Below are 24418 nucleotides of genomic sequence, written 5' to 3' on the forward strand. Positions count from 1 at the left end.
CACCGTGCCGCCCTTATTTGTCCCCCTGTTGCCTTGCACCAACTTCCCTTGTGTCATTAAGTTTCTTGTGCCTATCACAGTCCTTGCTTTTTGTTTTATATTCTTCCCCCTTGCCATCCATCTGTACTGTATCATTTCATAACAGAAAAACGTTCCCTGTTTAGCACAGATTGTCCATTTATTTATTTGTTGAAGCAGCATTCTGAAGTTACCAATCCCGAGTATGGTGAACACTCTTACATAATGATCTTCAGTCTAGAAGGAGTTTGTTATACTGAAATTTGCTTTTATTAATTTACTGAAAAAGCATAACTATGAGATCTACATCATGCAATTGTTCAACAAGATATCCATTATACAATACAGTTACACGGAGAATAATGAATGGCTAAGACAATTGCACATCAGTAAACCTGGGGTCAAGGAGAGTGGCTTCAACATGGTGTCAAACTACAAAACTAAAAGAGGAGTTTTTAAAAATGCTGATTTCAGATCAGCAAATAGTTATAGGTCAGGTCTAAACTTGCTGCATCCCATTAGTCCCGACCTTGGTAAAACAACACAGACTGCAGCCGTAGTGCAGCCCATTAGATTATCCTCAGCATTTAAGTGGCTTTGCCAATTTAACCACAGTTTGCACAAGATTCGGGAATTCCACCAAAACAGAGTTGCAGCTAAATTAATTTCAGACACGATTTCATTAGAGTGGAGACAAAAGACTTTGAGGAGTCATCAAAGTTTTTGAAAATTGAAAATGTCAACTGCAGTGGTGCTCCATTCACTTTGTTATCATTGCGTGTCCTGTTTCTATGTCAGCCTCACTTAACAAAGTTGAAACTTGTTTTGTTCAATGTTTAACTTCACCTGTGGGTCTGAAACATAAAAAGGTTCTCGTTAAACACATTTAACTGGACATATTTCAATTCATTCATTGATAGTTTTACATTATTGTGGTAATTTTGTGAGTGGATCTAATTCTTAAGAGGAGTTCATCCTCATCAAGATTTGAGCTTCTCCAATGACAAGAGCCAATGAGGTGTTAATCTGGTGAAGCTACAACACAGGACTACTTGTGTGTCAAACAACATAAGCAACAAGTGATGGCTGAGCTAAACAATCCCATAACCATCCGATCAGATCTAATCTCTGCAGTCCTTCCACATCCAGTCATGAATGGTGGTGGGCAATTAAACAATCCTGGAGGCTGGGCTCCACAAATGTCCCATCCTCAATGATGGAGGAGCCCAGCACACCAATGCAAAAGATAAGGCTGAAGCATTCGCAACAATCTTCAGCCAAAAGTGCTGAGTGGAGGTCCATCTCAATCTCCTCTGGAGGTCTTCACCAGCAGATTCCAGCCTTCAGCCAACTCGATTCGCTGATGGTATTGGATGTGTATGAATGGTTCACTGGATGGTAATGGAAATGGCTGAAGGTACTGGATACTGCAAACACAGTATCTTAATATTTGTGCTCCAGAAGTAACTGCACCGCTAGCCAAGCTGTTTCAGTACAATTGCAACACTGCCATCTACCCAGCAATGTGAAAAATTGCCCAGGTATGCCTTCTACACAAAAAAAGCAACTAGGCCAATTACCGCCCATCAGTCTACTCTCGATCATCAGCACAGTGGTAGAAGGTGTCACCTACAATGCAATCAGGCGGCTCTTACTCAGCAATAACCTGCTGATTTGGATTCTGCCAGAACTGTTCCTTACAACCTTGTTTCAAACAAGGAGCTGAATTCCACAGGTGAGGTGACATCAAGGCAGCATTTGATCGAGTATGCCATCAAGGAGGCCTAGCTAAACTGCAGTCAATGGGAATCGGGGCAAACCCTCCGCTGGTTTAGTCATATCTGGCAGAAAAGAAAATGGTTGTATTGGCTGGAGATCAATCATCTCAGCTCCAGGACATCACTGCAGGAATACCTCAGGGTAGTATCCTTGGTCCAACCATCTTCAGCTTTTTCATTCGTGACATTCCCTCTGCCATAAGAACAGAAGTGGGGATGTTCACAGATGACTGCGCAATGTTCAACACCATTCACGACTCCTTAGATACAGAAGCAGTCCGTGTCCAAATGCGACAAAATCTGCACAATATCCAGGCTTGGGCTCACAAGTGGCAAGTAACATTTGTGCCACATAAGTGCCAGGCAATGACCATCGCCCCTTGACAATCAATGGCATTATCATCGCTGAATCCCCCACAATCAACATCCTGGGCGTTATTGACCAGAAACTGAACTGGACTAGCCATATTAGTACTGTGGCTACCAGGGCAGGTCAATGGCTGGGAATCCTACAGTGAGTAACTTACGTCCTGACCCCTCAAAGCCTGTCCACCATCTACAAGGGCAACCTTTGATTCCAAGCACCCTGCTTTCAGCTGTGAATGTCTCTGGGAGACATGACTGGTGCAGAATGAATTCACCACGGTAACTCCCTGGGTACCTTGCACAGACATGTATGATAATCTTTCAGTGGTACAGTCCCAATGAACATTGATGAAGTGGAATGCCTTTCCATAAAGTGTTTACTACACAGAAGGAGGCTGTTCAGCAATTTGTGTCTGTGGTGGCTCTCAACAAGACCAATCCAGCTAGTCCCATTCCCCAACCTATCCTTGTAACTCTACAAATCGTAATTTGAAGTGTGTCTACTTCAATGCCAGGAGTATACGAAACAAGGTAGGGGAACTGGCAGCATGGGTTGGTACCTGGGACTTCGATGTTGTGGCCATTTCGGAGACATGGATAGAGCAGGGACAGGAATGGATGTTGCAGGTTCCGGGGTTTAGGTGTTTTAGTAAGCTCAGAGAAGGAGGCAAAAGAGGGGGAGGTGTGGCGCTGCTAGTCAAGAGCAGTATTACGGTGGCGGATAGGATGCTAGATGGGGACTCTTCTTCCGGGGTAGTATGGGCTGAAGTTAGAAACAGGAAAGGAGAGGTCACCCTGTTGGGAGTTTTTTATAGGCCTCCTAATAGTTCTAGGGATGTAGAGGAAAGGATGGCGAAGATGATTCTGGATATGTAACTGTAAGAGGGACTGGGAAAAAGCAGTCAGTGCAGGGATCCACTGCGGTCGTTCCCCTGAGAAACAAGTATACCGCTTTGGATACTTGTGGGGGGGGGGACTTACCAGGGGTAAGCCATGGGGTACGGGCCTCTGGCACGGAGTCTGTCCCTGTTGCTCAGAAGGGAAGGGGGAAGAGGAGCAGAGCATTAGTAATTGGGGACTCTATAGTCAGGGGCACAGATAGGAGATTTTGTGGGAGCGTGAGAGACTCACGTTTGGTATGTTGCCTCCCAGGTGCAAGGGTACATGATGTCTCGGATCGTGTTTTCCGGGTCCTTAGGGGGGAGGGGGAGCAGCCCCACGTCGTGGTCCACATTGGCACTAACGACATAGGTAGGAAAGGGGACAAGGATGTCAGGCAGGCTTTCAGGGAGCTAGGATGGAAGCTCAGAACTAGAACAAACAGAGTTGTTATCTCTGGGTTGTTGCCCGTGCCACGTGATAGTGAGATGAGGAATAGGGAGAGAGAGCATTTAAACACGTGGCTACAGGGATGGTGCAGGCGGGAGGGATTCAGATTTCTGGATAACTGGGGCTCTTTCTGGGGAAGGTGGGACCTCTACAGACAGGATGGTCTACATCTGAACCTGAGGGGCACAAATATCCTGGGGGGGAGATTTGTTAGTGCTCTTTGGGGGGGTTTAAACTAATGCAGCAGGGGCATGCGAACCTGGATTGTAGTTTTAGGGTAAGGGAGAATGAGAGTATAGAGGTCAGGAGCACAGATTTGACGTCGCAGAAGGGGGCCAGTGTTCAGGTAGGTGGTTTGAAGTGTGTCTACTTCAATGCCAGGAGTATACGAAACAAGGTAGGGGAACTGGCAGCATGGGTTGGTACCTGGGACTTCGATGTTGTGGCCATTTCGGAGACATGGATAGAGCAGGGACAGGAATGGATGTTGCAGGTTCCGGGGTTTAGGTGTTTTAGTAAGCTCAGAGAAGGAGGCAAAAGAGGGGGAGGTGTGGCGCTGCTAGTCAAGAGCAGTATTACGGTGGCGGATAGGATGCTAGATGGGGACTCTTCTTCCGAGGTAGTATGGGCTGAAGTTAGAAACAGGAAAGGAGAGGTCACCCTGTTGGGAGTTTTTTATAGGCCTCCTAATAGTTCTAGGGATGTAGAGGAAAGGATGGCGAAGATGATTCTGGATATGAGCGAAAGTAACAGGGTAGTTATTATGGGAGACTTTAACTTTCCAAATATTGACTGGAAAAGATATAGTTTGAGTACAATAGATGGGTCGTTTTTTGTACAGTGTGTGCAGGAGGGTTTCCTGAAACAATATGTTGACAGGCCAACAAGAGGCGAGGCCACGTTGGATTTGGTTTTGGGTAATGAACTAGGCCAGGTGTTGGATTTGGAGGTAGGAGAGCACTTTGGGGACAGTGACCACAATTCGGTGACGTTTACGTTAATGATGGAAAGGGATAAGTATACACCGCAGGGCAAGAGTTATAGCTGGGGGAAGGGCAATTATGATGCCATTAGACGTGACTTGGGGGGGATAAGGTGGAGAAGTAGGCTGCAAGTGTTGGGCACACTGGATAAGTGGGGCTTGTTCAAGGATCAGCTACTGTGTGTTCTTGATAAGTATGTACCGGTCAGACAGGGAGGAAGGCATCGAGCGAGGGAACCGTGGTTTACCAAGGAAGTGGAATCTCTTGTTAAGAGGAAGAAGGAGGCCTATGTGAAGATGAAGTGTGAAGTTTCGGTTGGGGCGATGGATAGTTACAAGGTAGCGAGGAAGGATCTAAAGAGAGAGCTAAGACGAGCAAGGAGGGAACATGAGAAGTATTTGGCAGGAAGGATCAAGGAAAACCCAAAAGCTTTCTATAGGTATGTCAGGAATAAGCGAATGACTAGGGAAAGAGTAGGACCAGTCAAGGACAGGGATGGGAAATTGTGTGTGGAGTCTGAAGAGATAGGCGAGATACTAAATGAATATTTTTCGTCAGTATTCACTCAGGAAAAAGATAATGTTGTGGAGGAGAATGCTGAGCCCCAGGCTAATAGAATAGATGGCATTGAGGTACGTAGGGAAGAGGTGTTGGCAATTCTGGACAGGCTGAAAATAGATAAGTCCCCGGGACCTGATGGGATTTATCCTAGGATTCTCTGGGAGGCCAGGGAAGAGATTGCTGGACCTTTGGCTTTGATTTTTATGTCATCATTGGCTACAGGAATAGTGCCAGAGGACTGGAGGACAGCAAATGTGGTCCCTTTGTTCAAAAAGGGGAGCAGAGACAACCCCGGCAACTATAGACCGGTGAGCCTCACGTCTGTAGTGGGTAAAGTCTTGGAGGGGATTATAAGAGACAAGATTTATAATCATCTAGATAGGAATAATATGATCAGGGATAGTCAGCATGGCTTTGTGAAGGGTAGGTCATGCCTCACAAACCTTATCGAGTTCTTTGAGAAGGTGACTGAACAGGTAGACGAGGGTAGAGCAGTTGATGTGGTGTATATGGATTTCAGCAAAGCGTTTGATAAGGTTCCCCACGGTAGGCTATTGCAGAAAATACGGAGGCTGGGGATTGAGGGTGATTTAGAGATGTGGATCAGAAATTGGCTAGCTGAAAGAAGACAGAGGGTGGTGGTTGATGGGAAATGTTCAGAATGGAGTTCAGTCACAAGTGGAGTACCACAAGGATCTGTTCTGGGGCCGTTGCTGTTTGTCAGTTTTATCAATGACCTAGAGGAAGGCGCAGAAGGGTGGGTGAGTAAATTTGCAGACGATACTAAAGTCGGTGGTGTTGTCGATAGTGTGGAAGGAAGTAGCAGGTTACAGAGGGATATAGATAAGCTGCAGAGCTGGGCTGAGAGGTGGCAAATGGAGTTTAATGTAGAGAAGTGTGAGGTGATTCACTTTGGAAGGAATAACAGGAATATGGAATATTTGGCTAATGGAAAAGTTCTTGAAAGTGTGGATGAGCAGAGGGATCTAGGTGTCCATGTACATAGATCCCTGAAAGTTGCCACCCAGGTTGATAGGGTTGTGAAGAAGGCCTTTGGAGTGTTGGCCTTTATTGGTAGAGGGATTGAGTTCCGGAGTCGGGAGGTCATGTTGCAGCTGTACAGAACTCTGGTACGGCCGCATTTGGAGTATTGCGTACAGTTCTGGTCACCGCATTATAGGAAGGACGTGGAGGCTTTGGAGCGGGTGCAGAGGAGGGGGGGGGAGGGGGGATCCTTCACTGGGGGGGGCCTCCGATGGGGTCTGGCCCGCGATCGGGGCCCACCGATCGGCGGGCCGGCCTGTTCCCCCCCCACCCCCCCGGGCGCGGCCCCAGAACACCGGCGCCATGTTGGTGAGGGGCCGGCGCGTGTAAGAAGTTCCCCGCGCATGCGCATGATGGCGCGGCACAACTGCGCATGCGCAGGATTGGGCTGCCCCAACTGCGCCTGCGCGGGTTGGCGCGGCACCCATTTGGCGCTGCATAAGGACGCTGCAGTGGCGTGAACCGCACCAGCACCGTGCTGGCCCCCTGTGGGGGCCTGAATAGGTCGTGCCCGGGCCCTGCTCGCGCCATCGTGAAATGCGACCGCGTTCACGACGACGCGGGCACTTGGTCTGCGCCACGGAGAATCGCCCCCAGTATCTGAAGATTTGTGCTCCAGAAGTAACTGCACCTCGAGCCAAGCTGTTCCAGCACAGTTGCAACTCTGCGAGTTAATGATACTCCAGGGGCGAAATTCTCCGTTATCGGCGCAAAGTCCGCCGATCGGCGCAAAAAACGGCAAATCCGACTTGCGTCACGCCGGAAAAATGGGTCAAAAGTCTCCAACCCGAAATGGGCTAGCAGCGACGTAACGGGATCCGCGCTTGGCAGTGGTTCACGCCGTGCAGCGTCATACGCGCCGCACGGTGTAACGGCTCATAAGGCCGCGCTGCTCCCCCCACCCGACCGGAACACCCGACCGGAACACCCGACTGGATGGCTGGCCGCCGCTCAGCCCCGAGGTTCGAGTCACGGGATGTGGAGGTGCTCCTGGACGCATTGGAGCAGAGGAGGGATGCCCTGTATCCCGGGCACGGCCGCAGAGTTGCCCCACGCCACAGCCGGCGTCTGTGGAGGGAGGTGGCAGAGGCCGTCACCGCTGTGGCCCTGACACCACGGACAGGCACCCAGTGCCACAAGAAGGTGAATGACCTCGTCAGAGCAGGCAGGGTGAGCCTCCCCCCCATATCCCCCTCCCCCAATATCCCCCCTCCCCCATATCCCCCTCCCCATTTCCCCCCCTCCCCATATCCCCCCTCCCCCATATCCCCCCTCCCCCATATCCCTCCTCCCCATATCCCCCCTCCCCCATATCCCCCCTCCCCCATATCCCCCATATCCCCCCTCCCCATATCCCCCCTCCCCCATATCCCCCCTCCCCCATATCCCCCATATGCCCCCTCCCCCACATACCCCCTCCCCCATATCCCCCATATCCCCCCTCCCCCATATCCCCCTCCCCCATATACCCCCTCCCCCATATCCCCCCTCCCCCATATCCCCCTCCCCATATCCCCCCTCCCCCATATCCCCCCTCCCCCTTATCCCTCACATCCCCCCTCCCCATATCCCCCTCCCCATACCCCCTCCCCATATCCCCCTCCCCCATATCCCCATATCCCCCTCCCCCATATCCCCCCTCCCCCATATCCCCCCTCCCCATATCCCCCTCCCCCATATCCCCCTCCCCCATATCCCCCCTCCCCATATCCCCCATATCCCCAAGTGAATCCAGCCCTAACCTTAACCTCTGCAATGCACGCGCAACCGATGGCGTGCATTCATATACCTGCCTAACAGTGTTGCCTTTTACCCCTGCCACCACCACCCCCCCCCCCCCGCCACAGGAGAAGCGCGCACACAATAATAGGGAGCATGTGAGGACTGGAGGAGGCCCCGCTGATGAGAGGCCACTGACCGAACACGATGAAAGGGCCCTGGAACTGGCTGGCGGACCAGACGACCGGGAGGTTGCTGATGCAGAGGTCGGGGGCGTACTAGCAAGTGAGCCACCAACAGCCCGTCCCCATATCCCCCCTCCCCCATATCACCTGATCACTGCCTGCGTGTCTAACCATGCATGCTTCATTGTGTATCGCAGGACCAAACGTCCAGGCACCCATCCCCGCAGATGCAGACCGCCCGCAGGATGCCCCTTGGAGGCCACGGGAGACAGAGAGATCCGGACCCTCCAGCATGCGACGCCCGCAGGATGTCCCTCGGAGGCCACGGGAGACAGAGAGACCCGGACCCTCCAGCATGCGACGCCCGCAGGATGCCCCTCGGAGGCCACGGGAGACAGAGAGACCCGGACCCTCCAGCATGCGACGCCCGCAGGATGCCCCTCGCACACCACGGGAGACGGAGAGACCTGGAGCAACAGGGAGACGACACCCCCGTCACGTGCGGGAGCGACCACCCAGCGACGAGGGGGGCAGCCACAGGCCCCCGTCACATCCGAGCCAGGACACCACTACCCAGGACACCACTACCCAGGACACCACTACCCGGGACAGCACTGCCCAGGACACCCCTACCCGGGACAGCACTACCCAGGAAGACGAAATACAGGACAGTGACTCAGAGTGGATGGGTGGAGACGAACCCCCACCCCAAAGTGCCATGGACTCAGAGTGGGACGAAGAGCACGACACAACGCCACTGCTGTCACCAACACCCTCCACCATCGCAGAAACACTCACCTCGGTTGGGCACTTTAGTGATGAGGCGTCTGGTACACTCACTGGTGCGCACAACACAGCCGTCCCGGTACAGCAGGTGGAGGTAGGAGCAGCAGAGGGGCCGGGCGGTCGGAGGGCAGCCCAGCCCAAGCGAACATCTGCCACCCAGATGGATCCCGGGTTCCTGCAGTTTCCACACCCACACATAGATCCGATGCAACCACCGACCCGGAGACGAGCGAAGAGGGTGACGGCCAGCTTGCGGCGGCTGCAGTCGCAGGTGGAGGAGTCCACCCGCGTCCAGGAGCTGGAAGTGGTGCCGGTTATGCGTGCCACCCAGGCCGACACCGCACGGGTGGCGTCCGCGGTGGAGGCAATGGGTGCGACGGTGTCAGACATGGGGAACGGTTTGCGAGGCCTGGGGCTTTCCGTGCAGGCGGCGTCTGTGGCACAGGACACGGCTGCCCTCTCACAGGAGGCCATGAGCCAATGCCAGCGCCAGATGGCAGAGGCGCTCAACACCATAGCCCAGTCTCAGCAAGCCATAGCCCAGTCTCTGCAGGCCATGGCCCAGTCTCTGCAGGCCATGGCCCAGTCTCAGCAGGCCATCGCTGAGGGCATCGGCGCCAGTGGCCATGTGCGAGACGGCGTCGCACTGTCACAGACAGGGTTTGCCAACCCCCTGGGCTCCATGGCTGCAAACCTGCAGACCCCTGTCGATACCAGCACGGGCCTCCAGGACTGGCAGCGCCAGATGTCGGGGGGGCGTCGGATGGCCAGTCCATTCGCATCCCCCACCCATGTAGAGGCCTGGGGGCCATCGGGCACCCCGAGGGAGGAGGAGGTGGTGTGGTCCGTCCCGGCTCCCCCTGTAGGGGAGGTCCCGGAACACCGCAACACCTCGGACTCCCCCCTTCCGTCCCAGGTGCATCAGGTGGGCAACGGGCAGGACAGGCTGGCAGCTCGCCATCCCAGTCGCCCAGGCCGCAGCCTGACCCACCTAGGCCAGGACGCCCCAGGAAACGGCTGCCAAAGGGATCCAGTGTCAGAGGGCAGGAATCACAGGAGTCCACCTCCAGTTCTGCTGTACCGTCTGGGGAACCACGTAGATGTAGTCAAAGGGCCCGTAAGGCCAAACAATTAGACACTAAGTTGGCACGGGTGCAGGGCACAGATGAGTTTTAGGGGCTAGGGCACGTGCATGAACTCGTTTGGTTATTAAAGTCAATGTTACACCTACAGAAGCTGCCTTTGTGCTCTGTCCAAAGCGTGCGGGGGTGTCATGTACGTTGAGCGCAAGTGTGTGTGTGAGGGGTGGTCTTACCTCAGCCCCAGGTGAGTCTGCCCCCTTCCCCCTGGGCCGCCATCAACATCCCCCCGGGCAGAGGACGGGACCGTGCGCTGCAGTGTCACAGCCGCATGCAGGGATGGTCCGGGTAGATGGTGGTACTGTGGCCATGGGTCAGACATCGTCCAACGATGTGGAGCCAGGAGCTCACCGCAGGGCGGGTTGTCATCATCCTCCATGGCCTGCAATAGACACGCGTTCACCCGCAACTGTGTGAGCCCGGCCCGTTGTGCCGCAGGTGGATCGGCAATGAGGGGGGGGGGGTGCATGCGGGTGGGGTGGGTGGGGTTGGGGAGGGGGGTGAGGGTGCTGGGTGGCTGGGTGGGTGTGGGGTGTGGGTGGTCGGCTGTTGCCATGGTGTGCGGTCTGTGGCCGTACTACCCAATTCCCACGCCCATCTAGTCAGTGAAGCGGGCGGCTATCAGTCTGTCCCGTGCCCGCTGGGCCAGCCGGTAACGGTGGACAGCCACCCGCCTGTGTCTACCCCGTCTACCCTGACCATTGCCCCCATCCCCCTCATCTGGGGAGGACTGCGCCTCTTCCTGCTGCTCCTCCACTCCGCCCTCCTCTGCCTGCGGCACATCGCCCCTCTGCTGGGCTATGATGTGCAGGACGCAGCACACCACAATTATGCGGCCGACCCTATCTGACCGATACTGGAGGGCGCCCCCAGAGAGGTCCAGGCACCTGAAACTCATCTTCAGCACGCCAAAGCACCTCTCTATCACTCCCCTTGTCGCTACATGGGCATCATTGTAGCGGTTCTCTGCCTCATTGCGTGGCCTCCGTATAGGCGTCATCGGCCACGATCGCAATGGGTAGCCCCTGTCGCCCAGCAACCAGCCCCTCAGCCGGGGATGGCGTCCCTCGTACATGCTGGGGATGGATGACCGCGACAACACGTATGAGTCGTGTACACTGCCTGGGTAACGGGCGCAGATTATGCGGTGGTCGCAGACCACCTGTACGTTCATCGAATAGGCCCCTTCCTATTGGTCTACACGGCCCTGTTATCTGCAGGTGGCCGCACGGCGACGTGCATCCCATCAATCGCGCCCTGGACCATGGGGAACCCGGCAACGGCAGAGAAGCCCACGGCCCGGGCACCTTGGCTGGCCCGGTCCACAGGGAAACGGATGTAGCGGTGCGCCATGGCATATAGGGCATCTGCCACTGCCCGGATGCACCGATGCACCGATGTCTGCGATATGCCGGACAGGTCCCCACTCGGTGCCTGGAATGACCCCGTTGCATAAAAGTTCAGGGCCACCGTAACCTTGACGGACACGGAGAGAGGGTGTCCCCCGCCAGTGCCATGCGGTGACAAGTGTGCCAGCAGGTGGCAGATGTGTGCCACGGTTTCCCGCCTCATCCGGAGTCTCCTCCCGCATTCCCGGTCCGTGAGGTCCTGGTATGACTGCCGGGGCCGGTACACACGGAGCGCCCTCGGGTGCCTCCGTTGCCGTAGGGCCGCGACGTCCTCCTCCCCCTCCTCGTCCTGTCGGTCAGGTGTCCCTCCAGCCCGGGCGGCTGCCGCCTGCCCCTCTGCGGCAGCCTGCGCCGCCTCTCTGGCACGCTCCTCCTCCTCCTCATCCATGGCAACATGGACATTAGCAGCTGCCGCCACGGCGGCCAACATCGCTGGATGATCGGACAACATGACGGCCTGGTGGGGGGGGGGGGACATGTCATCATTGCCCATATCCCCTCCTTCCCCCCAGCCAGGTGGCATGGACCGCATGGGTCCAACTGTTGGAGGCTGGCACCTGGCCAGGTGGACCAACTCACTTGCCCTCGCACCCCCGCTCCCCGGCACGGACCCCCCCATCCCCCTCCCCGGCACGGACCCCTCCCCCCATCCCCCTCCCCGGCACGGACCCGCCCCCCATCCCCCTCCCCGGCACGGACCCCCCATCCCCCTCCCCGGCACGGACCCCCCATCGTCCTCCCCGGCACGGACCCCCCATCCCCCTCCCCGGCACGGACCCCCCATCCCCCTCCCCGGCACGGACCCCAACCTCCTCCCCGGCACGGGCCCCCCCCCCATCCTCCTCCCCAGCACGGACCCCCCCCCCATCCCCCTCCCCGGCACGGACCCCCCATCCCCCTCCCCGGCACGGACCCCCCCATCCTCCTCCCCGGCACGGACGACCCCCATCCCCCTCCCCGGCACGGACCCCCCATCCCCCTCCCCGGCACGGACCCCCCCTATCCCCCTCCCCGGCCCGGACCCCCCCCCCCATCCCCCTCCCCGGCACGGACACCCCATCCCCCTCCCCGGCACGGACCCCAACCTCCTCCCCGGCACGGACCCCCCCCCATCCTCCTCCATGGCACGGACCCCCCCCATCCCCCTCCCCGGCACGGACCCCCCATCCCCCTCCCCGGCACGGACCCCCCATCCCCTTCCCCGGCACGGACCCCCCCCCCCCCATCCCCCTCCCCGGCACGGACTCCCCTCCCGGCACTCCCCCGGAGCCCATCCCACTCTAACCACCCCCCCCCCCCGCCGCGCACACACACACACAACCCGAGACACACCTCTCCCCACACATTCAGACTGCGGCCACGCCATCGCCTGCCCAGCGGTCAACTCCCCAGGCCGTCACTCACCTCCTCGCTGGTCGGCGTGAACCTGGAGCACAGGTTCACGCCGATGAAAAGGAGGTTTGATTTACGTCGACATGAACGGTCATCACGTCGACGGGTCGTCGGCCCATCCGGAAGGGAGAATATCGGCAGGCCCAAAATCGGCTGCTTTGCGCAGACCCGTGCCATTCTCCGACGGCAGCGGCGCCATTAACGCCCCGACGACTTTTCTCCCTTCGGAGACTTCGGCAACCGGCGGGGGCGGGATTCACGGCGGCCAACGGCCATTCTCCGACCCGCTGGGGGGTCGGAGAATGACGCCCCAGATTTCTGATTGAACAAGCATTTCCTCAAACCTTTCAAATATAAATTCAGTCACCTCTATTTCTTAGCAATTTTTTTGTGATAAAACATTTAAGTTATTGGCAGATGGTGCTTTTAGAACAGACACCAAGCAGGATATTTGCAGTTAACTGTGTTGACTCCCTGACACTTGGGCTTGCCTATCCACATTGCTGGCTTTAAATTTAAGTTTCCCACAGCACAGCTGCCAGTAACCAGGCAGCGGCAGAGCTGAAAGCATCTCCTTCCCAATGATTCAGGGATTCTGACTGACCTGGAACCCTGCATCACCACAGCTGGCTGTAGGGGGTCTCTGTTGAAGGTGAAGGAGATTTGCGATGCTGCCTGTTCCTTCCAGGTGTTTGAGCTCCTCCCCCTCTACCGGCCCTGATTTTACCCACAGCCTGGTCCCTCCTTTAGCTGCATGGTGGAGATGGTAGCAGTGACACAGGTAGAAAACTGAAGCGACAGCCACTGTCCAGCATCACATAGACATTGCCATGGAGGGAGGAGGGGGAACGATGATAACAACAAGTTCTAAGAAGCCAAGGCCACGATCCTAACAGCTGAGTCCTGATTGATGCAAACTCTTGGGTGATCTGTGGATCCCTCGATCACCACGTGTGTGTGTAATCTATGGATCTCTGGATCTTTGGGAATCCAGGCCAAAACAGCAAATCCGATGTCCCTCTCATTCTGAGTGACCTCAGCAGCAAAATTGTTGTAAGTGCCATGCTGACAAACATTGTGTGCTTCACCAGTGAGATACACTTGTGGGCAGCAGATTGGGAGATTTGTCAGATATCACCAGCACACCCACTGGCAGCATCTGTCCACCTGGACCACTGTCTCCTTCCTGGAAGCTGTGAATGTCAACAACTAGCTGATGGGAAAGTCTGAGCCTCCTGAGGCTCTGCTGCCCAGTCACGTCGAGGAAGTTAATCCTCTGCCTGGATGTATTTTTTTTTATTCATTGGACGTGGGCATTTATTGCCCATCCCTAATTGCCCTCAAGGGGGCAGTTAAGAGTCACATTGCTGTGCGTCTGGAGTCACATGTCTGCCAGACCAGATAAGGATGGCAGATTTCCTTCCCTAAAGGGCATTAGTGAACCAGATGAGTTTTTATGTCAATCGTTTCATGGTCATCATTAGACTTTTAATTCCAGATTTTTAATGAATTCAAATTTCACCATCTGCAGTGACGAGATTTGAACCTGTGTCCCCAGAGCATTACCCTGGGTTTCTGGTTTACTAGTCCAGTGACAATACCACTACACCACCGCCTCACCTGTATCAGGGTGGGGCGGGGGGGGGGTTATTGCTTCCTGTTAGCTGGAGATTTGTGCCCCGTCCCACTGGGGTGGCAGGTGTTTGAGGATAAGGCCAGTGCTGCTGTTATTGTTGCTACTGCTCTCCTTGTTTCTCAGCCTAGGTCCAAAGTGGAACTTCATGACCTGAACCCCTGCTGCTGTGAAGGCTGACAGTCGGGAAGTGTAGCTCAAGGGCTAAAAACTTCACGCTAGCAGAAATGACCTGCAAGGTATTGGAGATGAACTCAAAGCCAGTAAACACACACTCTCAGAACACACACATTCAGCAAAAACCTTTCACTTAGGCAAGGAAACAGGTGTCAGATCTCAGTATTTAAAGACTTCCTTGCTTGTCGGTTTCCAGTGTCCTCTCACCTAGTTTTACTTGGTGAGTTCCAGGAAACCTGTGTGCTGATAATTAAATGCAGGATCGAGCATTTAATATGTGTTCAATTGATTTTTAGCATATGCTGATAGGAGAGCAGTCAGTCCCTCAGGGATTCCTGTCTGCTACCAAATATATTCCACTTGTATGTAGACGTTGACAGATTCCTACCTTCCTAACACACCATCGACTGTTTTAACTTGCTGCATGTTCAGAGATCCCAGTTACTTTGACAAGTTTAAATTCACCTCAAAATTTGGACACCTTTGCTTCTTAATATGTGCATCAACTGGACATTCGAACATGACAAAAGAAAACTTTTCATTGAAAGTTAGTATTAGTAGAGAGGTCTTTCTGTGGTTTTGGAGACAGAACAAACAGCAAATTGAATTGTTAACTCACTGAACTTATCCAGTTGTAAGTGAAGAGTTTATTGAAAAGTGCCCAAATGGCTGGAATGGCATTGTGTCGATCACTGCTCTGAGTGTTGGATGAAGCAAAATCTGAAATCAATTTAGCAGAAAATTGCAATGAGATTTTAAAAATGCAGCCTTCTTTAAAGCTGTATTCCAGAAAATGCCATTATGCAAAACTAACTTGTCTAAAGATCAAATTCATTGCCAACATGCTATTTAAACATCTTTTGGGGTGAAATTGGGCTCGGTATTGCCTAAGGTAAAATCAAAGTGTCATGATATGCGGACACACACATAATGATATACAGACAAGCAGCTAATGGACACAGAGAACAGGACATGACCAATAAGCAGGCAGGACACTCAGGGGTGGGATCTGACTATAAAAGACACAAGGCACTCGCACTCCGCCTCTTCCCACTGATGAACATCTAGAGAGTCAGTCAAGGGTGTTGTTACAATCTCACACCTCCACCACGTGGCTAAGAGCTAGTCAGGTTCAGTCAGACAGAGTAACCACACTTAAGTTAGCAGAGAGTCAAACTCACAGAGAACTATGCTAACTATGCTATTAGTTCAATAAACCTGCTTGAACTAACTTCAAGGTCTAGAGTATCTTTCTGATCTAAGCTGCATCCAGTTGCAGCCAGTGTTAGACCAGTGTACCTAAGTTGGTGAAGTCTACAGGTGAAGTGAGGCAGATGCTGACTGTCTGTCCTGGTGCTCCGACCTGATGCTACTCCAGTGCCTATAGGATGCTTGGTGAACAGCTGCTGGCTCTCAGTGGAGGAGACTGCAGGGGGGCCTGAAGGAGGCCCTTGGATGTCAGTAAGTAAAGGTAAAGTCACCATAGTCCCAGATAACCATAGGCCGCTTTCCCCTTTGAGAGGGAGAGCTGACTGGTGGTGATTTAACCTGAGGATCACCACACCTCAAGCGAGGGTCAACATCAGCTTGTACGGGAATTGAACCCGCAATGTTGGCATTGCTCTGCATCACAAACTAGCTATCCAGCCAACTGAGCTAAACCGGACCTTGGGTATTGTTGGTGCCAGAAGGCCCAGCTTCAAACTGGACCATCTTGGAATGGGGTGGCCACAGTCTTGGTTTACTGCCTGACAGGCAAGGGCAGTGAAAATGGCATGGGTGACATCATAAATGTTGTTCTCCTGCAAGAGGGCAGTGTAGCATGGAACCACTCCTACATGGTGGCATCTTAGTCATCCTAGTAATCCATTGGAGGGCAGCTGTGATACCCTGATATCCACAGCCATGAGGTGAGAAGCCCAAACTTCTACTGTAACGGTCAGAGCTCTGCTGGGAGCTGCTGCCATGGAAACTGAGGCATTGGCCCTCAGGTGCTCCACCACACTCGAAAGGTTGAGCTCCAAGCTGTGCACAACACCCTGTGCCAAGTTGTTGCCGGACTCCTGTATGCTTCTTAACATTACACACAGGCTTTCTGGTAGGCCCTACCATTCCACCGGGCATTTCATTGTGCATATCCATCAGCCTCTCTCTGTAGCCTACTCCATCAAAGCGAATATCTTTTTTTTTCCAATTAAGGGACAATTTAGCGTGGCCAATCCACCTACCTGCACATCTTTGGATTGTGGGAGTGAGACCCATGAAGACACAGGGAGAATGTGCAAACTCCACATGGACAGAGACCCGTGGCAGGGATCAAACCTCGGTGCCATGAGGCAGCAGTGCTAACCACTGCACCACCGTGCCACCCGGGTCAAAGTAAGCATCTAACTTCCATGCAATAGAATTGATTTGTCACCTCATCCTCCAGTGAGATAGCACCTGTATTATCCCTGCCCCCTTGCTCTGGGTCCTGTGTACTTTTGGTCAGAGCTTCACCATGTGCCGATCTCACCTCTTGTGCTATCCTCCAAGATCATACAGTGATAGGATCTGAAAGCACATGACAGTGCGTCACCATCATCACTGCCTTCTTGGTATTCTAGAACTGCCTGGTCAGATTTGTATTTATTCTTTCATGGGATGTGGGAATCACTGACAAAGCCAGCATTTGTTGCCCATCCCTAATTGTCCTGGGACTGAGTGGCACATTTCAGAGGGTATTTAAGAGACATCCACCTCCAGTCAGGTAAGGACACCAGATTTTCTTTAGTGAACTCCAGATGGGTTTTTATTATGGTTTTATTAATTGATTTGGGATTTTATTAATTGGATTTAAATTCCACTATGGTGGGATTTGAACCCATGCCCTCAGAATATTAGTCTGGGCTTCTGGTTTACTCGTCAGTGACATTACCAGCACACCACACCACTCACTGCCTCCCCAATGAGTGGACGTTCAGCCTGAGGTTCTGAGATCCATGCCTGCTGCCATGCAAACACAGAATGCTGCCATCATGGCTGTGGGTCTCAGTGGTCGCAGGGACTTGCAGACTCTCACAGCAGATCAGCAATCTGCTCCCCAATAGATGACTAGGATTTCTGAAACATCACTCTGTAAGAGTGGCAAATCCTTTCTCTGGGTGACAGCATTTCATCCTCCAGCTACTGTCACTCCACCTTGCTCTTACCTCTCAGCTGATCAATCCAGTCTGTTGCCTCCCATGCCCGGAGAGTGCATTGTGAAACCAGCTACCTGAGGTCACGCAGAAAGGCCATCTCCACCAACCCCATCCCCAGTGAAAGTCAGCTGTCTTCCAGCTGCCGCACTGCAGTCACTGGGTTAACACCAAGGCAGGGAAAGTCACACTAAGGAAATATACAGAATGGTTTGTTTGTGTAAGTGGACATGTTTCTAGATCAGTTTATGAAAAGGTTACTGGGGTTTGGTTTTAATTGCAGGATCTTGGCCCTGCGGACTCTGGAGTAAATAGGTCATTCCATATGGATGATAAACTGGGGAATGATGGAACCATTGACTGAAGGGATTTTCTCCTGAGGGAGGGAAGCCGATCTGAGGAGCCTAACGAAGCAACGATTGCATCCTCCCTGCCTCCTCTCCTGCCCCGCCCCAGGTGGTCTCTGGATGCCTGGTAACGGCCACATTCCGGTGAGACACAATCTCGGAGAGTAACGTAGGGGGTGAAACAGTTGTTTAGCTGGTGGACTGCTCCACAATGTTTCTATTGAATGCATTGGTTTTCATTGGTCACCTGTTGTCCTCGCAAGGTTGGTTGGCAGAGGGGGTTATCAATCAGGTGTATGGGGGGAGGGGGTGCCAGCTGGTCTCTGAACAGCCACCCTCATGTTCCAGGAAGGAGTGACTGCTTCAGGATGTGGGCATTGTGGCTACTTCCAGGTCATGGTATTTATCCAGGAAATTGTATGGCCACACGCCAACTGCCCTTTGGTACAATGTTATCTCAGCAGTTCCTGTACCTTTCTCCATTATCATGGGGTGTGCAGAAACGTGTTAGTTCTGCCATTGGTTGTCTCCACTATAGGGAGCTCCACTATTAGGTCACATGCCCACTCAGCCTGCTTTACTTTGTTCAGAAGCCTCACATATCAGGCGTCTGTCACGTCTCAGATTTGGATGTTCAATATTACAGTGACCTTGACAGCCACTGACAACACTGTCATTGTCCTGCTGCAAGGATGTAACTCCCATTGAAGGGGATGGCAGAGTTCGGCAACCGCCTCCTTCATGACTTTGAGTCACTTCAGAAAATCGTCCTGAGGTGTTGGAAGGAGAAGTGCTTTCTGAAAACCATGGTGGATCGGGCTTCTGTGGAGTGCTCTGCTTCCCTCACCCTCTTGGCAGAGCTTCAGCTCTCTGCAGCCTCTGCTCCATTAGTTGGTCGTGTTACAGACCCAGAGGACACTGAAACCAGAACCCTCATATCTCCTGTGGTGTGGACAGGTGACCAGAGCCTCTGTCCTCCTGCACTAGTTCACCTGCGGACCTCCAAAAACAAGCCACGGGTGTTCCACAGACATTGCTACAGCAGAGGTTAGTCAGAAGCCCCTTGGCTGCAAGTTACATGATCGGCAATTTAAATAATGTTGGTGAGAGCTCCCTCACGCAGTTGAATTCAAGTCCAGCTGAGTGTGCACACTCAAACTGCGCAGACCAACGGCACTTTGACATCAACCGTGGCTACTCCTGGCACATCTAGCGTGGCCTGCTCCACAACCCTGCCCTTCCCAATTTGGGCTGCCAAACCAGTCATGTGGCTGGACACAAAATCAAAGTCCAAAGATGTGCAGGTTAAGTGGATTGGCCCTTAGTGTCCAGGGATGTACAGGTTAGGTTACGGGGATAAAGGCGGGATGGGCAGGAGAATGGACCCAGGTTGAGAGCTCTTTCACAGGGTGGGTGGAGACTCGATGGGCCGAATGGCCTCCTTCTGCTCTGTAGGAGTCTATGATTCTAAGGCACAAGCTGTTTACTGACACCCACTGCCACTACAGAGCCCAATTTCACCGCCTTTGGGTTTGATTTTGAGTTAATTCTCAATCCAAGTGGCAAAGTGCTTACCGTTTTTGTCATTCTGGATCACTTCAAATGAGGTTGCATTTTGCTTCTTCACATTTACATCTTTCCGACTGAAATTCTGGAAGGTTTGTGGTAATTTGAATGCTAAAGAGAAAGAAAGAATTCTTGGGTTTCAGAACATCTCGATTCAAACCTGGGAGAAGTATTTAATTATTTTTGGGATTAGATTTGACACCAATTTATATTTTTCCCCCATTCCAGCCACAAGCAGTGGGAATAACCGATTCTAGGTCCAACAAATTGAAGGAGGGAACACCAGGAAGAGCAGGCCACAGCCTTGGAGATCAATCCTGGCAACCGGGGGTGGGGGGGGGGATGCTCGGGGAATGGGAATGGGTGTGGGGAGACTGGGTGGAGGGCATTGAATGGGAGAGAAACCACATTCAGCCTGGGAAGAGAGAGATTCTGCGACAACAGGGGGGCTGAAGGTTTCCTGGAGGGGCCACTGTTAACATCCCTACTTAGCATGGCCCACTAGGAATGCTGGGGAAAGCACCCACCTAGCGAAGCCAATGGCTCCAGTTGTGTCCTCTGGAACCGGTTTTCTCTTTCTACCAACTGAATAGTCGCTGGGGGATGCAGTCTGCTGACTACGAGTGCTCTGCAGCCATTTCACATTGAATGAGCGTCTATGGGCTACCGGCAGGGCTCCTGCAGCGCCCCCCCCCCCCCCCCCCCCCCCCCCCCCCCCCCCCCCCCCCCCCACAGGAGGGTCCAAAATCGCCCCAGTCCCTGCAGCGACAGGTCGACTGAGGAGGAATTTCAGGAAGATGGCTGAAGTCCCAGGCCCAGAGGATGAGGTACGTTTAAGGGATCCCAGGGTGGGGAGGGTAGGGAAGGACTGGAGAGGGAGCAATCGGGGTGTTGCGTGAGAGGCTGGCGAGGAAGGGAGTTCCATTGACCACCGGACATAAAGTCAGAAAGGGGCTTCTGATGGAGGCACCCAACCCCACTTCCTGATCGAGGCCTCAGACTGTTCATTTTCAGGTTTCCCCCATGTCAGGTAAATCCTCCCATCTGCCTAGAAATTGAGGCTGGAGAGAAAACAGCTGTTAAGGCCTGTTGAGGGCTTCGATGGAGGCCTTGCCCAACCCAGCATAAAACTGCTGCAAGGTCGAGGCAGGAAGGAATCCAGAGGAAATTCCATTCCCATGCTATCACAACCCCCCCCCCCCACACACACACCCTCCCCACCCCACCCCACACTAACCCCACCCCCCCTGCAGCCTAAAAAACCACTGGCAGCGGAGTGTAAAATGGGCCACTATCTTGTCCCTCCATAGGAGGAGATTCTGATACACAGCCTGATACCAACCTCTGTGTTGGGTTCACATGAAGTGTGTTGGGAGAGAGGCCCTGTATCTAATTCTTTAACACTCTCTACAGATCCTCTCAGCCCAATACCGAGGCTGATATTATGAATTCAGATGCAAATTCCGTAACAGGTCTGAACCTTTTCTTTTTTTTTATAAATTAAGGGGCAATTTTTAGCGTGGCCAATTCACCTACCCTGCACATCTTTGGGTTGTTGGGGCGAAACCCAGGCAAACACAGGGAGAATGTGCAAACTCCACGCGGACAGTGACCCAGGGCCGGGATCGAACCTGGGACCTCAGCGCCGTGAGGCAGCAGTGCTAACCACTGTGCCACCATGCTGCCCTTGGTCTGAACCTTTTCTAAAGGTTATAAACAATTACTCATGGTTCTCTCTGTTATGAGGTGATTCTCCTGCCCCCTCCTATACTGCCCCCCCATTGTCATCAGATTAAAAATCTCAAGGAAAACCCAAATGTTGGACGATAGGTTCCCTCAGATTTTAAAATATAATCTATTAACCATTCCTGTTGGTTAAAAAATGGCGTCAAAGGACTATTTCAGCTAGAACGGAAATCACACCAAAAGAAAATGCACCGAGCAGCATCATAACACACCAGGTTGAATATCCCGCCCGGGTGATGCCGGCTCATTATTGGCCACTGGCCCTGCCAATGTTTATGCCATTTAGTGTGGCTCACCCATCCCATTTCCGGAGCCCACCACGGAAGTGGGGTGGAGGTCACATTTGGCAGGAGCAGATGATTCTGCCGGCAGAAAGGGCAGAAAATCCCCCCTTGGGAAAAATGTAGGAATGAAATAAATGGATTCATAAAACCGGTACCATCAAAATCAACCCATCAATGAGGTCCAATATCCCGGATTCCGCTGAAGCATTTTCATCTATCTCTAGCTTCTAAATACCATCAGCAAAATATTCGATAAAATCCTTTTCCCTTTGTGAAAAAGGTAACAGCGGAGTTGCAGGCAGCTTAGTAAGGCTACCATTCTGCAGCATCTCTGATCCTGCCCACTTTAATTGGAAACACTTCACAATGTAACGTGCCTTGTAATGAGTTCACAATGATGCAACTGGAATTCATAAAAACAGCCCAAAGAATTAAACTGTGTCCCTTGGAGACATGTGCAAAAATGAATACTCCATGACCGCATCTCCTCCTAAATTGGAGGAATAATGTGCAGCTTAATAGCACTCTAACTTTTCACAAACTTTTTAACTTTACCTGTTTGGGAAGGTGTTGGAGTAAATGTAGGACGCACAGATTGGCCATCTCTGGTCACTTTCTGATGGACAAGGAGAAACAGAGTGAAACAAACGTTCTTTTGTCAGCTCACAGCTACTCCATTTGTCAAGATTCACTTTCAGAACATCATTGAGAAAGTTTCCAGTTCTGACTTGTGCACCCGACTAATATTTTGGATATGTCATCCAATTGTCACAACATCCTGGGCTAGTGAGCGGTCAATGCCTGCCCCACTTGTATCGCAACACAGGTGAATTAACCAATAACTCTTCGAAAAATATCCAAAGCGTTTGGCCCTTGGCTGCCCAATAATTAGTCAACAGGTTTGTAAGTTTAAACACAATACTGTTTTTTCATAACAAGAACTATAATGGAAAATGCAGCAAAACAAATGGTTAACTGTTATCTATTCCCCGCTTAAGCTAGCTCCCCCTCTCCCCTCCCCCCTCCCCCCCGCTCCCCGCAGCATCCCCCCACCCTTCACTACATACACACATACACAAACACACACAAGACAGATAAACACAGAGGGGAAGAAAGGGAGGAGCAAATAACAGAAGTAAAAGAGAAAATGAGTCTTTGTTTCAAAGGGTGTTTCTAGCACCTTTCTCATCTTCAGAATTTGCTTTCAGTTTGAGATTATTACTGTAGATTCATTCAGACCTCTGAAGTTTCAGGAATACAGCACTCACAGCCTTTCTAGAGAGGGGGAGAGGATTCTCCATCAGCCGACCCCAGAATCTGGAAAGGTGATTGGGCGGAGACTCAGTCGTGAGGCCAAAATCGTGCCAGGCGTCTGGCGCCTTACAGAATGTCATGCTCGGTGCCACGACAGCAGCGTCAATGCGTTCTACTTCGCACATATCGTAAACGCCACTGGAATATCATTAGCGGTGAAGGTGGTCTCCCTGAAATCGATGGTCTGGGAAAGCAGGTGGAAACGCAAAAAAAAACGATTTAAGACCTCGAAAGAGCCTCGACAAACCAGAGCGACAGGATCGTCGCTCTGGAGGCAGAGGTGAAAAGGTTGGTGGCCGCCCAGGGGAACTTGAAGGGAATGGTCGAGGACCAGGAGAACAGGTCCGATGGCAGAATATACAGATTGTGGGCTTGCCGGAAGGCATCGAGGGCAGAGAACCGACAGACTATTTTGCCCAAATGCTGGGCAACCTAGTCAGGAGGGATAGCTTCCCCAACCCCCCAGAAATAAACAGGGCACTCAGGTAGCTTAGACCGAAGCCCAAGCCAGGGGAGCAGCCGAGAGCGATCATAGCAAAGCTGCACCAATACCAGGATCAGGAAAGGATCCTGCGGTGGGCCAGACAGATGAAGGCGAGCACATTGGAAGGACACAGGGTCCAGGTCTGGGTCTATCAGTGGGAGGTCTTACAGCACCAGGTTGGGGTACAACGGGTTTGTTTCAGATCGCTAGCTTTCGGAGCACTGCTCCTTCCTCAGGTGAATGTCGCCTGGCAGTGCTCCGAGGGCTGGTGATTTGGGACGGACCTGTTGGACTTTAGCCTGATGTTGTAAGACTCCTTACTGTGCTCATCCCAGTCCAATGCCGGCATCTCCACATCATGGGTCTATCATGACATTAGAGCAGACCTGGCAAAGGAAAGGGCCAAGTTTAACAAGGCAGAGTCAGCGCTTTACAAGAGTGGGGTGCAATTCGGCATGCTATTCTCAGCCAGACTCTGGTCACGTTCAGAGCAAAGAATATTCAAAGAGGATGTTGAAGGGATACATAAAAATGCACTACCAAGTGAGGTGGTTGAGGTAGATACATTAGCGACCTTTAAGAGTTATCTGGACAGCCCCCGGGAAATGCCTTTAGATATATGCAGGTGAGGGCTTTTGTGAGGCGACAGGTGAGGGAATTCCCGCTGCTCCCGGCACAAGAAGTTCAAGATAGGGTGATCTCAGGTGTATGGGTCGGGGAGGGCAAGGTGTCGGAAATACACCAGGAGTTGAAAGAAGAGGGGGAAGCGCTGGTAGAAGAGTTGAAGGGTAAATGGGAGGGGAGCTGGGGGAGGAGATCGAGGAAGGTCTGTGGGCTGATGCCCTAGGTAGGATTAATTCCTCCTCCTCGTATGCCAGGCTCAGCCTGATACAATTTAAGGTGGTCCACAGAGCGCACTTGACGGGGGCGAGGTTGAGTAGGTTCTTTGGGGTAGAGGACAGATGTGGAAGGTGCTCAG

The 24418-nt window shown here is 52.8% G+C and overlaps 1 protein-coding gene across 1 annotated transcript in view; it reads right to left on the minus strand.

The window, feature by feature from the left end:
• Window positions 1–377: 377 nt before the first annotated feature.
• Window positions 378–24418, minus strand: part of LOC140427421 (uncharacterized) — a 75903-nt gene continuing 51862 nt past the window's right edge. Inside the window, exons 5-8 of the mRNA XM_072512953.1 lie at window positions 22197–22257; window positions 19621–19722; window positions 15139–15239; window positions 378–872 (exon numbers count right to left, since the gene is read on the minus strand). Of these exons, the coding sequence (XP_072369054.1) occupies window positions 861–872; window positions 15139–15239; window positions 19621–19722; window positions 22197–22257 (276 nt within the window). The 3' untranslated portion in view covers window positions 378–860. The remainder of the gene's footprint in view (window positions 873–15138; window positions 15240–19620; window positions 19723–22196; window positions 22258–24418) is intronic.

The sequence above is a fragment of the Scyliorhinus torazame genome, chromosome 7 (assembly GCF_047496885.1).
Source record: "Scyliorhinus torazame isolate Kashiwa2021f chromosome 7, sScyTor2.1, whole genome shotgun sequence".
Lineage (NCBI taxonomy): Eukaryota > Metazoa > Chordata > Chondrichthyes > Carcharhiniformes > Scyliorhinidae > Scyliorhinus > Scyliorhinus torazame.